This window comes from Poromitra crassiceps (genome assembly GCF_964638095.1).
Source record: "Poromitra crassiceps genome assembly, chromosome: 2".
Lineage (NCBI taxonomy): Eukaryota > Metazoa > Chordata > Actinopteri > Beryciformes > Melamphaidae > Poromitra > Poromitra crassiceps.
Window position 1 is genome coordinate 7,270,034 of NC_139624.1, and position 17,849 is coordinate 7,287,882.

The 17,849-nt window shown below is 46.4% G+C and overlaps 1 protein-coding gene, 1 long non-coding RNA gene and 1 pseudogene across 3 annotated transcripts in view; 2 read left to right on the forward strand and 1 right to left on the reverse strand.

Annotated features, from left to right (window-relative positions):
• pik3cg (phosphatidylinositol-4,5-bisphosphate 3-kinase, catalytic subunit gamma) overlaps nucleotides 1-15,119 on the forward strand; it is an 84,294-nt gene extending 69,175 nt beyond the window's left edge. The window contains exons 23-25 of the mRNA XM_083632241.1: nucleotides 97-254; nucleotides 2,884-2,965; nucleotides 13,467-15,119. Of these exons, the coding sequence (XP_083488367.1) occupies nucleotides 97-254; nucleotides 2,884-2,965; nucleotides 13,467-13,666 (440 nt within the window). The 3' untranslated portion in view covers nucleotides 13,667-15,119. The remainder of the gene's footprint in view (nucleotides 1-96; nucleotides 255-2,883; nucleotides 2,966-13,466) is intronic.
• On the forward strand, nucleotides 5,692-7,257 carry LOC310790997 (signal peptide peptidase-like 2A pseudogene; annotated as a pseudogene). The gene has a single exon. The product of its transcript is annotated as a signal peptide peptidase-like 2A pseudogene (transcript).
• On the reverse strand, nucleotides 14,024-16,019 carry LOC310793578. Its single transcript, XR_014553528.1, has 2 exons — nucleotides 15,104-16,019; nucleotides 14,024-15,072 (listed from the first exon to the last, which is right to left on the reverse strand). It is a non-coding gene; the product is annotated as an uncharacterized lncRNA (long non-coding RNA).
• Nucleotides 16,020-17,849: the final 1,830 nt, after the last annotated feature.

Genomic DNA, 17,849 nt, shown 5'->3' on the forward strand with positions numbered 1-17,849 from the left:
TAAAATTCTCAGCAACCTTATCAACGCAGTAAAGAAGCAGGGAATGTGGAAAAGAGGACAAGGAGAAAGTAGTCACTAATGTGTTGTGTGTTGCAGGGAATCTCTTCCACATCGACTTCGGCCACATCCTGGGGAATTACAAGAGCTTCATGGGAATCAGTAAGGAGTGGGTTCCCTTCGTGCTCACGCCCGACTTCCTGTACGTCATGGGAACGTCGGGAAAGAAAAGCAGCCCACACTTCCAGAAGTTCCAGGTGCACAACACACGCACACATGCACGCACACACACACACACGCACACACACACACACACACACGCACACACACACACACACACACGCACACACACACAAGCACTAGGGCTGCCCTCGACCAAAGATTATCCTGGTCGACCAGAAATCGACCACAGCTCCGACCAATCGATTGGTCGAAACAGGGTCTAAAAAAAAAAAAAAAAAAAATGTTTTGCAGTGTACTTTTTTTTTTCTTATTTTGTGCAATGTACTGACGGGGTGGGAATCACCAGATGCCCACAATACAATACTAAAACGATACTTGAGTCACCATACGATAGTATTGCGATATTGCGATATCGCCGATATTGCGATATATTGAATATTGCGATATATTGAATATTGCGATATTTCGATATATTGCCATTTCTTACTTTTTCAACTGCAAATGATGTCCCCAAAGGAAAACTTTGTCAACATCTGGTTTATATAAGAACAATTTTCCAGTCTGTTCATCTGACTTCAACCATTTTATTGCAGCAACATTGTCAAGTGGACAGACCAACAACTTTCATAAAGTCATGTCATAGTTGCATGCACCTGACAAACTGAACTGTTTGTTACAGTCTACTTACAGTCCACCTTAACTGGATGTGTGTGTGGACTACTGTACTTAGGTAGTTTTTGAACAATGCAACTTCACTTCACTTGCACAAAACATCTTGTGCAGCCCAGCCCTTGTGCAGCCCAGCCCAGCCTCAGTAACTGGGGAATTTGTAAATTACTGTTATGACAAAACTGTTACTGTAAAAACAAAATGAAAATATGCTACCGTTTGTTTACTGCTGGCCTTGGAACTAAAGTTTATAGTAGCCCGGTGGCCTGGCATGGCCTGCAAAAAAAAAAAAAAAAATTACCAAATTATTAACAACAGCGATTGCTCGACCAACGTGAATCTTGTCGACCAAGAGCACGTCGACCAAACAATCGACCAATCGACCTGGAGGGGGCAGCCCTAACACGCACGCACACACACACACACACACACACACACACACACACACACACACACACACACATCTAGGAAATATAAGTAGAGATTATCTCTCGACCTCTGATGTGGTATCTAGCTAAACGCATTGGAAAGGTAACAATAACGTGATTTTAACTTGTGAATGTGACAAAATAAATAAAACTTTTAAAGCCAATAAATGCCGAAAACCTCAACCGCCATCAGGAGTCTTGCCTCCCTTCTGTACCACTGTCGTCTCCCTCCATCCACCCCGGAGTCAATATACTTTAAAACTACACAACGAGAATGGTGTCGTCCAAATCATAATGAAGGCATATGAGGGAAGTAACATAAGAGTCATTTCAGCATTATATCAAGCATCGAACACTAATGATAAACACTCGACTGGTTACATAAAGGTGAAATGGGAGAAAGAGCTTAATGTGGAAATCTCAGATGTAGACTGGCTAGAAATGTGGAAGACGCACCAAACAACCACCAATTCACGGACCTGGAGGGAGTTCTCATAGAAAAATCTGATCCGGTATTTTATAACACCGAGAATAAAAAGTAAACGGCTACACAAACGACAGAAATGTTGGAGAGACTGTGGGACTGTGGGTTGGAGAGACTGTGGGAAATGGTATCTGAGGAACTCCAGCTAATATTAGGATATGAAATCCCTGAGAGCGGTTTGGTCCTTTATTTATGTAACTTTTCAGAACATACTGTCTCAGGGAGTGATAGATATCTGATTAAAATACTGTTGGTAGCAGCCAAGAAAGCTATCACTAGGAACTGGGGAAGAGAAACGCCACCAACAAAGGATCAATGGTTAACAATTGTGGAAGACATTTATTTAATGGAGAAACTGGCACACATCCTGAGGCTACAAGAGGGAAAAATGGAGAGTAAATGGGGAAAATGGACCATCTACAAGACACCAAAAGAGGACACTGTTACGGAGATGCAAACTGAATAACATAAAGCCATAAGGAGAGACAAGCTTTTCCTTTTCTTTTTTCTTTTACATTTTGTTCCCACCCTGTAATGTATCTTTTGTTGTCAATCAAAATTTAAGTGACAAAAAAAACCCAGACACAACACAGAGACTGTTATAAGTGGTGTATATAACCACTTTAAAACTACACAACACAGAGACTGTTATAAGTGGTGTATATAACCACTTTAAAACTACACAACACAGAGACTGTTATAAGTGGTGTATATAACCACTTTAAAACTACACAACACAGAGACTGTTATAAGTGGTGTATATAACCACTTTAAAACTACACAACACAGAGACTGTTATAAGGGCTGTATATAACCACTAACTCCAAGGATGCGTCATTTGAAATCTGACATTTTTGTATGCCCTATTGATTATGGAATTATGACAACAGATTGGCTCTCAGTTCCATATTCTCAACATATGATCCCCCCCCCCTCTCTCTCTCTCTCTCTCTCTCTGTCTCCCCCCCCCCCTCTCTCTCTCTCTCTCTCTCTGTCTCCCCCCCCCCTCTCTCTCTCTCTCTCTCTCTCTCTCTCTCTCTGTCTGTCCCCCCCCCCTCTCTCTCTCTCCCTCTCTCTCTCTCTCTCTGTGTGTCCCCCCCCCCCTCCTCCCCCCCGCCCCAGGATGTGTGTGTGAAGGCTTACCTCGCTCTTCGTCACCACACCAACCTGCTGATCATCCTCTTCTCCATGATGCTGATGACCGGTACGACAAACACACACAACATATTGCTGGTCACACACACACACACACACACACACACACACACACACACACACACACACTCACACACACACACACACACACACACACACACACACACACACACACACACACACACACACACACACACACACACACAAACCACTCAAGGATGAACTGATTAGATTTTGGTGGTCAAAGGTCAAAGTTGAAGGTTGAAGGCAGGGACGGCTTTAGCTCAGGAGGTAGAGCGGGTAGGCCAATGACGCAAGGGTTGGCGGTTCGATCCCCGCTCCCTCCCAGCTGCTGTCGCTGTGTCCTTGGGCAAGACACTTAACCCTGCTTGCTCCCGATGGTGTGTAGGCACCCTGCGTGGCAGCCTGCCGCCATCGGTGTATGAATGGGTGAATGTAGACTATCTACTGATTGTAAAGCGCTTTGGATAGAAGCGCTATATAAATGCAGGCCATTTACCATTTACAAGGTCACTGTGACCTCACAAACGCCATTCCCAAGGTCATTAACGTGATATCTCAGGAACAGCTTGATGGAATGTCATCCAATTTTCCTCAACCGTGGACTCAAGGATGAACTGATTAGATTTTGGTGGTTAAAGGTCAAAGTTGAAGGTCACTGTGACCTCACGAACGCCATTTCCAAACTCTTTAAGTTAAGTTATCCTTTACTTATCCCCATGGGGAAATTTATCCTCTGCATTTGACCCATTCTCTACTAGGAACATTGCTAGAACTAGGAGCAGTGGGCAGCCACAGTGCAGCGCCCGGGGACCAACTCCAGCTCTTTTGCCATTGCCTTGGTCAGGGGCACTGACAGGAGTATTTACCCTAACATACATGTCTTTAGGTGGTGGGAGAAAACCCACACAAACACGGGGAGAACATGCAAACTCCACACAGAAAGGACCTGGGACGGACCGGGGTTCGAACCCGGGACCTTCTTGCTGTGAGGCAACAGTACTAACCACTGAGCCAACGTGCCGTTTAACGCGATATCTCAGGAACGCCTTGACTGAATTTCTTCCAATTTGGCTCAAATGTCGACTTGGACTCAAGGATGAACTAATTAGATGTTGTTGGTCAAAGGACAAAGGTTAAGGTCACTGTGACTCACTTGTTAATGTGATATGTCAAGACTGCCTTGGCGGAATTTCTTCCAATTTGCCGCAAACATCCACTTGGACTCAAGGATGAAGTGATCACATTTTAGTGGTCAAAGGTCAAGGTCACTGTGACCTCACGGACACCATAACGCCATATATCTCAGTAACACCTTGAGGAAATTTCTTCACATTTGACTCAAACGTCAAAGTCTGAACAGACATGCATGTCGGGTGCTCACTTGTTGGCGGAGGCATATATCCGCGGTGCGGTCGTTCTAGTATGAGTCTGGAGAGACATTGATGTCAACTAAACTGCCACTTGACTTGTTGGGCGGAGGCATACAACAGCTCAAGATGACATCCTCCATTGTCTTCTTTTGTCCTGACCAACAGTCTACAACCCAAAGGCAATCAATTTACTGTCATATAAGAGTAACGAAGCCAGAAAATAATCACATTTAAGATCATTTCTGTATTTTTTTTTATTAGTAAACAATCGATTATAAAAAAAAATTAACAATTAATTTCGTGCCGATCAACTGATTCTTTTTTTTCTTCAATATTATATATATTTACTTTTTCAGAACATAAAAAAACAAAACAAAAACAGGAAAAAGAAAAGAAAAGAAAACACATATATACATACATTCAACATTACAATGCTACAAAATGGTGCTACCAGTCATAGAAAATGTGCTTACAAAAAAATAAAAAATACTGTGCAAAGGATCCAAAAGAAAGTCAATTACCGCTTTTAGCCTGATCAAAATAGGTCAGGAACGGGTCCCAAATAACGAAACATTTCCTTGATGAATTTGTCCTCTGGAACCTGAGTCTCTCCATACGTATAACTGAGATCATGTCTGTCAGCCACAGCTGATAAGAAGGTGGAGAGGAGGACTTCCATTCCTTCAGAATGAGTTTCTTGGCAACCGTCATTCCCTGTGTCAGAGATTGCTGCACGGCCGTTGGGAGGAGTAAAGAGGACTCCGAGCAGCCGAAGATGGCGAGTTCCGCCTCCAGTTGGAGGGTTATTTTGTAGGCCTTAAGAGTACCAGTCAAATATTTTAGCCCAGAATCCTGATGATCAACTAACTGATTAATCGACTAAGCACTGGCGCCCCTCAGGGGTGTGTGCTCTCCCCCTGGTTCTTCCTACTTTACTTCAGGGGACCCATCTGTCAAGCTCCTGAAGTTTGCGGACAACACCACGGTCATTGGCTTCATCCAGACGGGAACAGCTGGACCTGTGGTGCGCTCAGAACAACTGGAGCTGAACAAGCTCAAAGGAGCTCCATCCCCTGGCACTGCCTGCAACAGCACTGTGTCTACATCACGTGATGTCATAAACCATTGATGACATCATTGCTGATGTCACTCAAGCAATTGTGATGTCATCAGTAGGTGATATCAGTGATGATGTCACAATTTCAACAGTGATATCATCAGTGATGATGTTACGATGATGTCACTGATGATGTCACTTATGCGTAGATATTGTGACATCATCACTGAGGTCATAAATCCTTCCCTGCTGACGTTATAACTTGGACAACTCTCGTCTTTTGACCCATTCGCGTTTACATCACCTTGTTGATTAACTTGCAATATGGCAAAAGCTGTCATGATCATAATTTTATCGGTCATTTTCTTGTCCACAAAGATAAACTGTCAACAGGCAATCTTGCACATTTCAGATGGAACTACAAGTATGGAGTACTGCATTGTTCACAATGGCTCCTGGACCCCCCTGAATGAGACTCTGGACACTGCTGTGCAGTATGAGCTGGTGATTCTGCCATTCACTGTGCTGTGCAGTGTGCACACTGTGCGGTCTGTGGTGAGGCCAGAGGAGGTCAGGGGCAAAGCGCTGGTGGTGATGAGAGGGGGCTGTGATCTCAGCCAGAAAGCGCTGGTTGCTCAGCACCTTGGGGCTACAGCTTTGCTCATTGCCAGCAAGACAACTTTGATCACTCCATCAGCCATAGAGTCAGAGTATGCCAAGATCCACATCCCCCTGGCTCTCATGAGGTACAGGGACTTCCTGCATGCCCGGCAGGTGTTTGGTGAAGGAATGACCGAGAAGATGTATGCTCCGCCTCACTCCAAGATTGATCCAAGCCTCGTAGTCATGGTACTCATTTCCATATGCACGGTTGCCTTGGGAGGCTACTGGAGCGGGGCATGTGAGAGAGAGCATTTGAGCAGTGGTGCGGCGGGCAGAGGAAAGGTGGAAAGCAAAGCAGACAACGGAGACCTTTCTCTTGACTCTCCTCTCAAAGTGGTTGGCTATGTAGCCCTGTTGTGTGCCATGCTAGGCCTCATGTACTACTTCCGCAATGTCTTCATGTACATCGTCATTGTCGCATTCTGCATATGCTCCGCCATAGCGCTGTTTAGGTGCCTGGAAGCAGTGATGGACAGGATGGGGGGGTGTGGCACTATGAGTTACTCTATCGGAAAGTGTACCTTCTCTGTGAGGTCGCTCATACTGGCTGCAGTGTGCATTGCTGTAGCCGTGGTCTCGGTAGTCTACAGGAATGAAGACAGATGGATCTGGATCTTGCAGGACCTCCTCGGCATTGTGTTCTGCATTGGCTTCATAAAGACCATCTCGCTTTCCAATTTCAAGATGTCTGTGATTCTGCTGAGCCTCTTGCTTGTGTATGATGTCTTCTTTGTTTTCATCACTGCTTACTTCACCAAGAATGGTGTGAGCATGATGGCGCAGATTGTCTTGGGCCCTGAATTTGGAGAGAAGAGGCACGCTAACCTGGTGCAGGTCCCCGCCGAACCCCAGGCTCCCTCTGAGAACCTGCCTCTCTTGATGCGTCTCCCACTGTTCTGGGCTCAGAACCTGTGTGGGATGGAGTTCTGCAGTCTGGGCTACTGAGACATCGTTCTTCCAGGTCTGCTTGTGGCCTACTGCAGCAGGTTTGATGTGTGGATCAACAGCACCAAGAAGGTCTACTTCATCAGCTGCTGCATAGCCTACCTGTTGGGGATGATAGTGACATCTGCTGTCATGCTGTTGTCTGAGAAGGGCCAGCCTGCCATGCTCTACCTGGTCCCCTTCACCCTGATAACCGTCGCTCTGGTGGCTGCGTGCAGGGGGGAGATGAAACAGTTCTGGGCAGGAACCCCCTCTGAGAGGGAAGAGATGATGGTTCCATAGGAGGAGAAAGGTGCTGACTGACGTGCAAGGAACCAACTGCTGGAGTTTTTTATGGTGTGGCCACTAGGGAAGCCGAAGTGTCTATAAGAGGTTATGTCTGTCTATATGTATATCCCCCCGAAAGAAAGAAAGAAAGAAAGAAAGAAAGAAAGAAAGAATGTGGCCAGGTTGCCGAGAGAAAGTGGCCAGGTCGCCGATGATGTCATTCGTGGCCACTAGGGGCCAAGAGGCCAGGTCGCTGATGATGTCATATATGGCCAGGTCGCCGATGATTTCATACGTGCCTACTAGGAGCCAAGTGGCTGAAATGTGCTCCCAGCCAATTATGGCATAGTTTATAAACAAGTGCGAACTCGCAATAGCTGCAACAAGATATGCAAATTTCCAAAATTCACTTTTTGTGGACTAACCAACAGAGTGACTTACAGAGCTGCTGGTCTTTTTGTGGACCAACCAACAGAGTGACTTACAGAGCTGCTGGTCTTTTTGTGGACCAACCAACAGAGTGACTTACAGAGCTGCTGGACTGGTGGACCAACCAACAGAGTGACTTACAGAGCTGCTGGTCTTGTGGACCAACCAACAGAGTGACTTACAGAGCTGCTGGTCTTTTTGTGGACCAACCAACAGAGTGACTTACAGAGCTGCTGGTCTTTTTGTGGACCAACCAACAGAGTGACTTACAGAGCTGCTGGTCTTGTGGACCAACCAACAGAGTGACTTACAGAGCTGCTGGTCTTTTTGTGGACCAACCAACAGAGTGACTTACAGAGCTGCTGGTCTTGTGGACCAACCAACAGAGTGACTTACAGAGCTGCTGGTCTTTTTGTGGACCAACCAACAGAGTGACTTACAGAGCTGCTGGTCTTGTGGACCAACCAACAGAGTGACTAAAGCGCCCAGCATGGTTCTGCGCAACCTCGACTTGGCGCCCTGCCGCCGAATGGCGGCAACAGCGAGACTGTGCATACTTGAACGTAACTCGGCGCGTTGGCTGCGGTACATGTTCAAAACGTTATCGTGTCGTTTACTAAGAACTTGCAATCATGTCGGTGGGGGGACATTTTATTGTCCCTCCATTTCAAAACTCATTCTGGTGAGCCTGCAGAAGGCTTTGCTAGATGAGGGACAAGCACTGTTAAATGAGGAAATGGCATTTACTTATTCCTCACAACAAGGAGTTGACGCCGCAGAGTCACATTTTCGAGGAGCTGCACGCCCCCTCCGCCGAGCTGCGGCGACCCCCTCGGTGCAGCCAGCGCCGGCGATTTCGCTCGAGCATAATTTGCGCTTTACAGAGCTGCACACAGCTAATAACTGTGTTCCCAGAAGAGGTTGAAATTGTCAATGTAGGAGACGGAATGGAACCGCAGGCCATGAGACCCAGCAGTCCATAAGACCCAGCAGGCCATGAGACCCACCAAGCCATGAGACCCAGCAGGCCACGAGACCCAGCAGGCCATGAGACCCAGCAGGCCATGAGACCCACCAAGCCACGACACCCAGCAGGCCACGAGACCCAGCAGCCAGCTGAACTTCAAGAGCAATTTATGGCCGGCCATCAAAGCCCTCGCTGGCCAGTGAGCCTGCCGCGCTGCCTGTGTGCAGCTCCCAAACATTGTGACTCGACGCAGCTGACGTGAACAGCGCAAGTATACATAATACTGTAGATGGGACAACAGGAGAGAGTGAAAGGTATGACTATACACTACATTATTCCCCTTGGTCTAACTTCAGTTGAACAGCTTGTACCTGTGGTACAAGCTCAAAACCATAGAGATGATAGTGGACTTCAGGAGGAGCCCCCCAGCACTGCCTCACCATATCCAACAGCACTGTGTCTATGATGGAATCCCTATACGTTTCTGGGATCCATAATCTCCCAGGACCTAAGGTGTGAGGCCAACATAGACACCATCACCAAGAAGCTGCTGATCCAGTTCTATACCGCCATCATCCAGTCTGTCCTCTGCAACTCAGGACCATCCAGCCCTTCTCCCTGCAGATCTCGATCTGGTCCAGCAGGTGGCGCTGTGCCTCCTCGCTACGGACAGTCAGGACTGCAGAGAAAATCATCTGTGCCGAGTTGCACTCCATCCGTCAGGTGTCAGAGGGCACACTGTCCCATGCTGTTTGGTTTTGCCCTTTGCTATCCGGATTCTGGGCCAAAGTATTTGACTGGTACTCTAAGGCCTATCAAATAACCCTTCAACCGGAGGCGGAACTCGCCATCTTCGGCTGCTCGGAATCCTCACTGCTCCTCCCTACAGCTGTGCAACAGTCCCTGACACTGGGGACGACTGTCGCCAAGAGACTCAATCTGAAGGAGTGGAAGTCTCCCTCTCCTCCTTCCTTTCAGTTGTGGCTGATAGACATGGTCTCAGTTGTGCGCATGGAGAGACTCATGTTCCTGAGGACCAACTCACTTGGGAAGTTTTCCACTATTTGGGACCCATTTCTGGCCTACTTTGACCTAGTCAGGGATGACGAGTGACTCGCCCAGCTGACCTCTCATGGATCTCTCATAAGCACATGAGCACATTACGCTGCTGGTAGCTGAGTCGTTACTTTGACAATGTAGTCTGTTTTTCCTTTTTCCTGTGTATGAGCCTGTTTTTGTTTGTATGTTTATGTTCTGTTTTCATGTTCTGAAAAATAAAATAAAATAAATATATATATATAAAAAGTTGACCTCCATCCAAGATGTACTCTCTCCAGAGTAAAAAAAAAGGGGGGCAGGAAAGATAATCACTGACCCACACACACACACACACACACACACACACACACACACACAATTTCATGCCTACTTAACACTCCTATTCATGCATGTTGCATATTGTGACAATAAAAGTTATTCCGATTCTGATTCTTTTTTATTTATTTTTTATTCTGATTTCCCCCTATTTTCTCCCCCATTATACTTGGTCAATTCATCCCCATGTTGCCCTATTGGCTGCCCCGATCGCTGCTCCACCTGCGGATCTGGGGAGAGCCGAGACTAGCACCATGCTTCCTCACATGCGCAGTTACCAGCCGCTTCTTTTCACCTGACAGGGGGAAGCTTCACCAGTAGGACGCAGCAAGTGTGGAGGATCACACTATTCCCCGATTGACCAGACGAGGCGCTAGTGTAGCAACCAGGACACATACCGTCAATCCGGCTTCCCTCCCTCAGGCACAACCAATCATTCAAGATTCAAGATTCAAGATTCAAGATTTTTATTGTCACTCCATGGTACAAGTATCACGTGTGAAATTCTTGTGCTGTGGACTCCGTTTACAACATAGTGCAAATAGTACAAATATAACAAATATAACAAATATAACAGGGCATATGGGTGCAAAAACAACAAGAGACACAACAAGCATAAGGCAGTATAGTGATAAGACAAGTCAGAGACAGTGGCATATTCACTGTACATAGGTGCACGTGTCGGGTGCATACTTTAGACGTGCTTAAACATTTTAAATTCTGCGTATTTGACATACAGGTGCAAATAACATATTCCTTATTAAACATACAATTAAACTCGGCATTTTAAATTCGGCGTATTTGACATACAGGTGCAAATAGCATATTCCTTATTAAACATACAATTAAACGTTAGACATACGTAGTGGTAGCAGCTACAGTACGGTACAGTGCGGCTACTACACTATTTGTGTATGTTAAGGAGTCTCGTGGCCTGCGGGAAGAAACTGTTCCTCAAGCGATTTGTGCGTGCTTTCGGAACCCTGTATCTTCTCCCTGAGGGTAGCAGGGAGAACAGGCTGTTGTGGGGATGGTTTGTGTCTTTGATGATCTTCAGGGACCTCCTGAGGCACCGCTGTTTATACAGTTCATGCAGATCTGGCAACTCACATTCTGTTACGTGCTGTGCCGCGCGTCTCACTCTCCGTAGCGCCCTGCGGTCCATGGTGGTACAGTTCCCGTACCAGGTGGTGAAGCCGCCAGTCAGCAGGCTTTCAATGGTGCCTCTGTAGAAGTCCCTGAGGATTTCTTTCCTTAGCCCGAATTTCTTCAGGCGCTTGAGTCCGTGTATTCGCTGTTGGGCCTTTTTGACGACAGTGGCGGTGTGGCCGGCCCATGTCAGGTCCTGGTGGATATTGACTCCCAGGTACTTGAAGCTGTCCACCCTTTCCACCACTGTGCCGTTGATGGTGATTGGGGGGTGTGCGCCCCCCCCCCTCCTGTAGTCTACAATGATCTCCTTGGTCTTGGAGACGTTCAGAGAGAGGTGGTTGTCCTGGCACCATTGTTCCAGGGCCCCCACCTCCTCTCTGTAGGCCGTCTCGTCGCTCCCCGAGATCAGCCCCACGACTGCTGTGTCGTCTGCAAACTTCACGATGGTGTTAGAGGTTTGAGTCGCCACGCAGTCGTGGGTGTAGAGGTCATACCAGAAGGGGCTGGAGACGCACCCCTGGGGCGCTCCTATGCTGATGGTCAGTGGGGAGGAGGTGAGGTTGCCCACCCTCACCACCTGGCGGCGGTCTGTCAGGAAATCCAGGATCCAGTCGCACATTGCACATTGGTGGGGGGGAGAGGGGTGGTGGGGGGGCGGAGGGGGGGAGTGGTGGTGGTGGGGGGGTGGGAGAGGAGGGGAGGGGTGGTGGGGGGAGAGAGGAGGGGAGGGGTGGTGGGGGGAGAGAGGTGGCAGGGGGGGGAGGAGAGGAGGTGGCAGGGGGGGGAGAAGAGGAGGGGAGGGGTGGTGTGGGGAGAGAGGTGGCAGGGGGGGGAGGAGAGGAGGTGGCAGGGGGGGGAGGAGAGGAGGGGGGGAGGGTTGGGAGGAGAGGAGGAGGGAGGGGGGGGTGGTGGGGGGGAGGAGAGGAGGAGAGGGGTGGGAGAGGAGGGGGGGAGGAGGGGAGGCGCTCTGGCAGAGGGGTCGAACCTGGCGTAGAACGCGTTGAGTTCGTCTGGCAGGGTGGGTGACTCGTTGTTGTTTTGCTGTTTTGCCCCTTTGAAGTCAGTGGCAGCGTGGAGTCCTCTCCACAGGTGTTTGGGGTTGTTTGAGTCCAGTTTTGCTTCCAGCTGTCTGCCATATTCTCTCCGTGCTCTTTTTAAAGTGCTTCGGAGGGCATATCTTGTCTGTTTGTATTCCTCTGGTGTTCCGGAGTTGAAGGCGGTGGTCCTGGCGTGGAGGGCTGCCCGGACGTCACTATTGATCCAGGGCTTCTGGTTTGGCATTATTTTGATTATTTTTTGGGGGATTATGTCCTCTGTGCATTTTTGAATGAAGCCTGTTACTGTGTCTGCATACTCGTCCAGGTCTCCTGCAGCCTTGAACTCTTCCCATGCTGTTTGGTCGAAGCAGTCTCTCAGAATGTCCTCATGCCTGTATGGACGCCTGACCAAGCCGAAGCGAAGGTAACACGGGGGTGCGAACCTGCGACCCTCGTGTTGGTAGGCAGTGGCACTACCGCTACACTACCCGGACGCCCAAATTCTGATTCTGATTCTGTTTTGATGGACGTTTACTGGGAAACTGTGCAATACCTGACTCAAAGCCTTGTTCATGTTGAACGGCATATACAGTAACTGCAAGCCTTTGTTTACAACCCTGTGTGGCTTATTTATACATAAATAATACTGTACATGTACATTCTTTCACTACTCGCGCCCGATTCCTAGGCCCGCCCACTGCGCGGCCTCGCCCGCCCTGCGGCTCGCCGAGCTGGCCCTGCAGCTTGCATGCAGCTCGACCACTGTGCGGGCTCACTTGCTCCCTCACCGCCCTGCAGCTCGCCCGCTATGCGGGCTCATGTGCTCTTATGACATCACTGATGACCACTGCGTGTCGCGGCCTCGCCTGCTCTATGACATCACTGATGACATTATCACGGATGACATCATCAGTGGGACAAAAATTGAAACACTGATGACATCACTGATGACATCATCAGTGGGACAAAAATTGAAACAGAGAGAGCAGAGAACAGAGATTGCCCACATGCTCCCTTAACTTTACACCACACTTATTGTAGTAGTTACTGCACATTTTTGCAAATGTTTAAATGTAGCCGTGACCTTGTTTGCTTTAGCTTGTGCATACCTTTTTCTGTATGCGAGTACTTTGAGAGCAATGCAATCCGGAGTCACATTCCTTGTATCTGTACATACTTGGCCAATAAAGCCGATTCTGATTGTGATTCTGACTGGTTTGCTTGTACAGTTTGAAACCTGAGCCTCTCCCTCCTGTGTGACCCAGGCATGCCCCAACTGACCAGAATGGAGGACATCGAGTATATCCGTGAGGCGCTGACGGTGGGCCGCATCGAGGAGGAGGCACAGCGCCACCTGCTGGACCAGATCGAGATCTGCAGGGAGAAGGGCTGGATGGTCCAGATCAACTGGTTTGTCCACCTGGTGCTGGGCATCAAGCAGGGAGTTGAGAAACGCTCCACCTAGGACTCCAGGAGAGCAAGATTATTTTTTTAATGTTTTTATATTAAGGTTACATTTACAGACATGTCTTCTTTTTACATGGTGTGAGCAGGGTTTCTACGGAGGATGGCAAAGGAATTTTAAGCATGGAAAAGCTTGGAATCTGCACAAAAAAGTTTGTAAAAGTAGTGGAAAATGTCCCGTTACAGCTACAAATACATACTTTCTGTTTCAGACCCGTCCTCTCACACAATAACCATAGATTGTATAAAAATATGGATGCAGTCACTGTGACGTTCCCCATTGGTTTGTGGACTCCCATTTTGAAGCCTTGTGTTTGGCGTTTTCGCCGTCGCCATCTTGTTTTTTTGGAGCCAGAAGCAGCGAGTTCCCACAGAGCTGCAGCACCACCTGCTAATAGAGCTCAACACAGAGCTGCAGCACCACCTGCTACAGAGCTCAACGCTCCGTGACGAAGAATAAAAATGGGGGGAATCTAATCTTCTTGTTTTCTCCCCGTTTTTATTTTCTATTTTCACTCCAAATGAAATGTTTTATGGTCACTCGCGATTCAGTAGGTCGCTGGTTGGCTTGGCTCCAGGCTTAAAACTGGTTATATGAGGATTCTTTTTTCCGAGATGTCTATGGAGAAAATGAAATGGGGAATTCTCTTCCGGACCGGGAGACTTCATAAAAAGTCACATGACTGTTGAGCCCTAATGGTCACTTGACAGGCGACCTGTCAATCATGCCCCAAAACATAGTCTGCTTTATCTTCTATACATTTATAAAGTCTATAAATGGGACAATCATTTATAAAATGAACATCATCATTGAAGATGACATGAAACTAGCGATTGGGACCATAAACTCATTAGATAAGTGTTTTATGAGGTAATAAATCAATTGAGAAGTATAGGACAATTTTTCTCATTGACTTCTATACAATCAGACTTCTTTTCACAGCAACTGGAGTCACCCCCTGCTGGCCATTAGAAAGAACGCAGGTTTATTGAAAATAAAATATAAGAAAAAAGAAAGAACGCAGGTTTAAGGCACTTGTGCATTGGCTTCACCCCTTGTATAAATCCTACTGAACACCGATCAACATCTTCACATCCAGCCAACTGAGGACCGGAACGAGACTTGAGTTTTAAATCTGGTCTGTAAGAGCCAGTGGAAAAAAACAGGGCAAAGATCACACAGAGACAGCCTGACGGAATGAATCAGAAGCAGACTGAGAGCAGGCGACAGAGACCATAGTATTTGATTTAAAACCATTTTCTTCACACTTGAAAGTTTGATCTGACAGCAACGATAAATGGAAAGCCCAGAAGGTGCTGGGACATTTAATTCTGCACTTTTCTGCCAAGGGCAAATTTTCACACCAAACACAACAGCTGATATTTGATCAGCCACTCAAAATGACTCTTTAAGAGTTTTTTTTGATTTTCTTTTGACAATCACATCTTCTAAATCAGCTATTCCCAACCTGTGGGCCGCCAAGTCATTTGCAAAGTACAATCTTTGTGAAAAAAAAACAATAGTTTTTAATTATTATGTATGAGATTGCATTTCTGTATTCTTGAATGATACCGTTATTTAATTTGTAATACATTTTTGTTAATTAGCCTATTGCAGACACCCCCTCACTTTTAGTTTCTGATTTCTGTGGGGTGCTGATGGACAGCTCCTTTTATCGCTCAACTAAAAAGTGCTCTAAGAAAACATTATTCGGCCTCCGTAGTTTACGGTCGGATGTGGCATTTTTGAGATTTTCAAGTGGGCCATGAGTCGGAAAAGGTTGGGAACCGCTGTTCTAGATGTTTGTAGGTGAATATGGAATAAGGCCAAACTCTCGAACACAGATTATGTGCTGACAAGAATAATGAAGAAGATTGACATTCCTTCCCCATGACAGGATCATGTGACAGTTTTCCTCTGGATATTTTCCAGATCAGTGAGTCCAGACTGCAGCTGCTGTAGCAATCTGAGCTGCTGCTACACTACTTTCACTCCGTCCCCCAGAGGAATTATTTGGAAAAAGACAAACTGCTCTCTTTTTAGCCGTCAGTTGAAAGAAGCAGACTTTTCCTTTACTACAGCAGTGGTTCTCAACTTAGGGTCCGCGGTCCCCCAGGGGTCCTTGAGGTGGTTCCAGGGGGTCCCCAGCAAATTGATGAATTGTTTTTACTACAGCATGATTTCATTTATGAGAAATTAACACCGTTAGATAATGTAGAAGAATGAGTATTTTCTATCATACGTTTACTGTTATCTCTCTACCTACAATACAGACAGTCATGGAATTCTAGAGAAAATCATACCTGACAATTGAAATATTCCCTGATTTGGGTCTAAAATATCAGAAACTGGGGGTTCCTGACTCCCTGGCCGTGATGTGGGCTAAATTAGGGCCCCATAATATGAAAAAGTTTGAGAATGACTGTTTTTTTTTTTTTTTTTTTTTATATCCCCCCCCCCCCCCCCCCCCCCAATTTTTTATCCCATTTTTTATCTCCCATTAGTGCTAATTTTAATTAATTTATCCTGGTTGCTGCTCCACCCTCTGCCGATCTGGGGAGAGCCGAAAACTGGCTCCATGCTTCCTCCAAGACATGGGCAGTTAGCCAGCCGCTTCTTTTCACCTGACAGGGGAAGCTTCACCGGTAGGACATAGCACGTGGGAGGATCACGCTATTCCAACGAGTTCCCCTCCCTCCGAACAGGCGCCCTTAACGACCAGAAGAGGCACCACATCAGCAACCAGGATATTGCATGTTTTGGTGAAGGGGTTCCTATATGAAGGAAACCCCCGGGAGGCAAACTCCACACAGAAAGGCCCTTTTGACGAGAATGACTGTTCTACGGTATAATATGCAAGAAATAATTGTCTGCATTCAGATTCAATTATTGGACTCTATTACATCAGACTCTACAACATTAGAATCAGAATAACTTTATTGATCCCAGAGGGGAAATTGAGTTGTGCTACAGTTGCTCACACTCAGGCATAAAAAATATAAACATCACACATTGTAAGAGGCATAAGAATGTATCATAAACAATACAATAGAAGTTACTTAGCCTATGTACAGTAAAGTGTCACAAGATATGTGCCTTCTCCAACAAACATTCTCAAAACTATTCAAGGTGAAAATTTCACTTTTTATACAGTACATTCCATTGAAATTTAAAATTTCACTTTTTATACAGTACATCCCATTGAAATTTAAAATTTCACTTTTTATACAGTACATTCCATTGAGATCAAAAGTTAATTTCAGCAATATAAGCAATAACTCACATTTAATCATACAATAATTTGCATCTAACTAAAAGACAAGTTAAAAGTGTAAATCTTCAATATAGAAACAACAAAGTGGTATTTGTATGCTGCTGATTATAATACTAGGCTTAATGGGGGTGTCAGTCTGTAGCAGTGTAAAACTACGGTGGCCCGTTGGTGTCATTTTGAGCACGTCGGTCGGTCGATGCTGTAGTCTCCTAACCTGACGCTTTCAGGTGGTTTGTTTTCACATAACCATCTGGGAACGAGTCGCTCGGGAACTCGTTTCAAAGGGCAGGCATAAAAAAAAAGGCAGGTGATTGGATGAGCTGTTTGTCTATCAAGTCTATCACGGGCTCGCTCTCGTTGGCGTCACACCTAAAGCCCGCCCATATAGCTGCCAGGATGCTGATTGGTGCAAACCACTGGTGGTTCAGATTCAAACCAATAGAGTGGACCTTGGCAAGATAGATTTATCATGTGATCATGATCTTGTGCGAATCCAGCTGCTTATCAAGGGTCAAAGAGCTCTGCAGCTGAATTCAAGTCTTCTGAAGCCAAGTGACCGCTTTGAGAGTCCAAAGGAAGAATATTTAACATCATATTTAGCACAAATCTTCACCACAACATTATAAGTAATATTTGGGTTTTGGCATCAGTCAGATTCAAACCCTCAGTTTTCCTCATTGCTCATTATCACATGTTTTTCTGTCTGTGATTTCTGTCCATCTGGCTCCTTCTCGTTAACCCTGGAAAGTGAAATGGTTATTAGATTGTATATTTTGTACCTGGCTGTGACTGACTGAATCAATCAATCAATAAAATCTTCAGAAACAACATGGTTAAAGACAGTTTGTGATTTTTCTCACACAACTCAGCTGCTGATTTGTTTGACTGTTAAAGTTCTGTCGTCCCCAA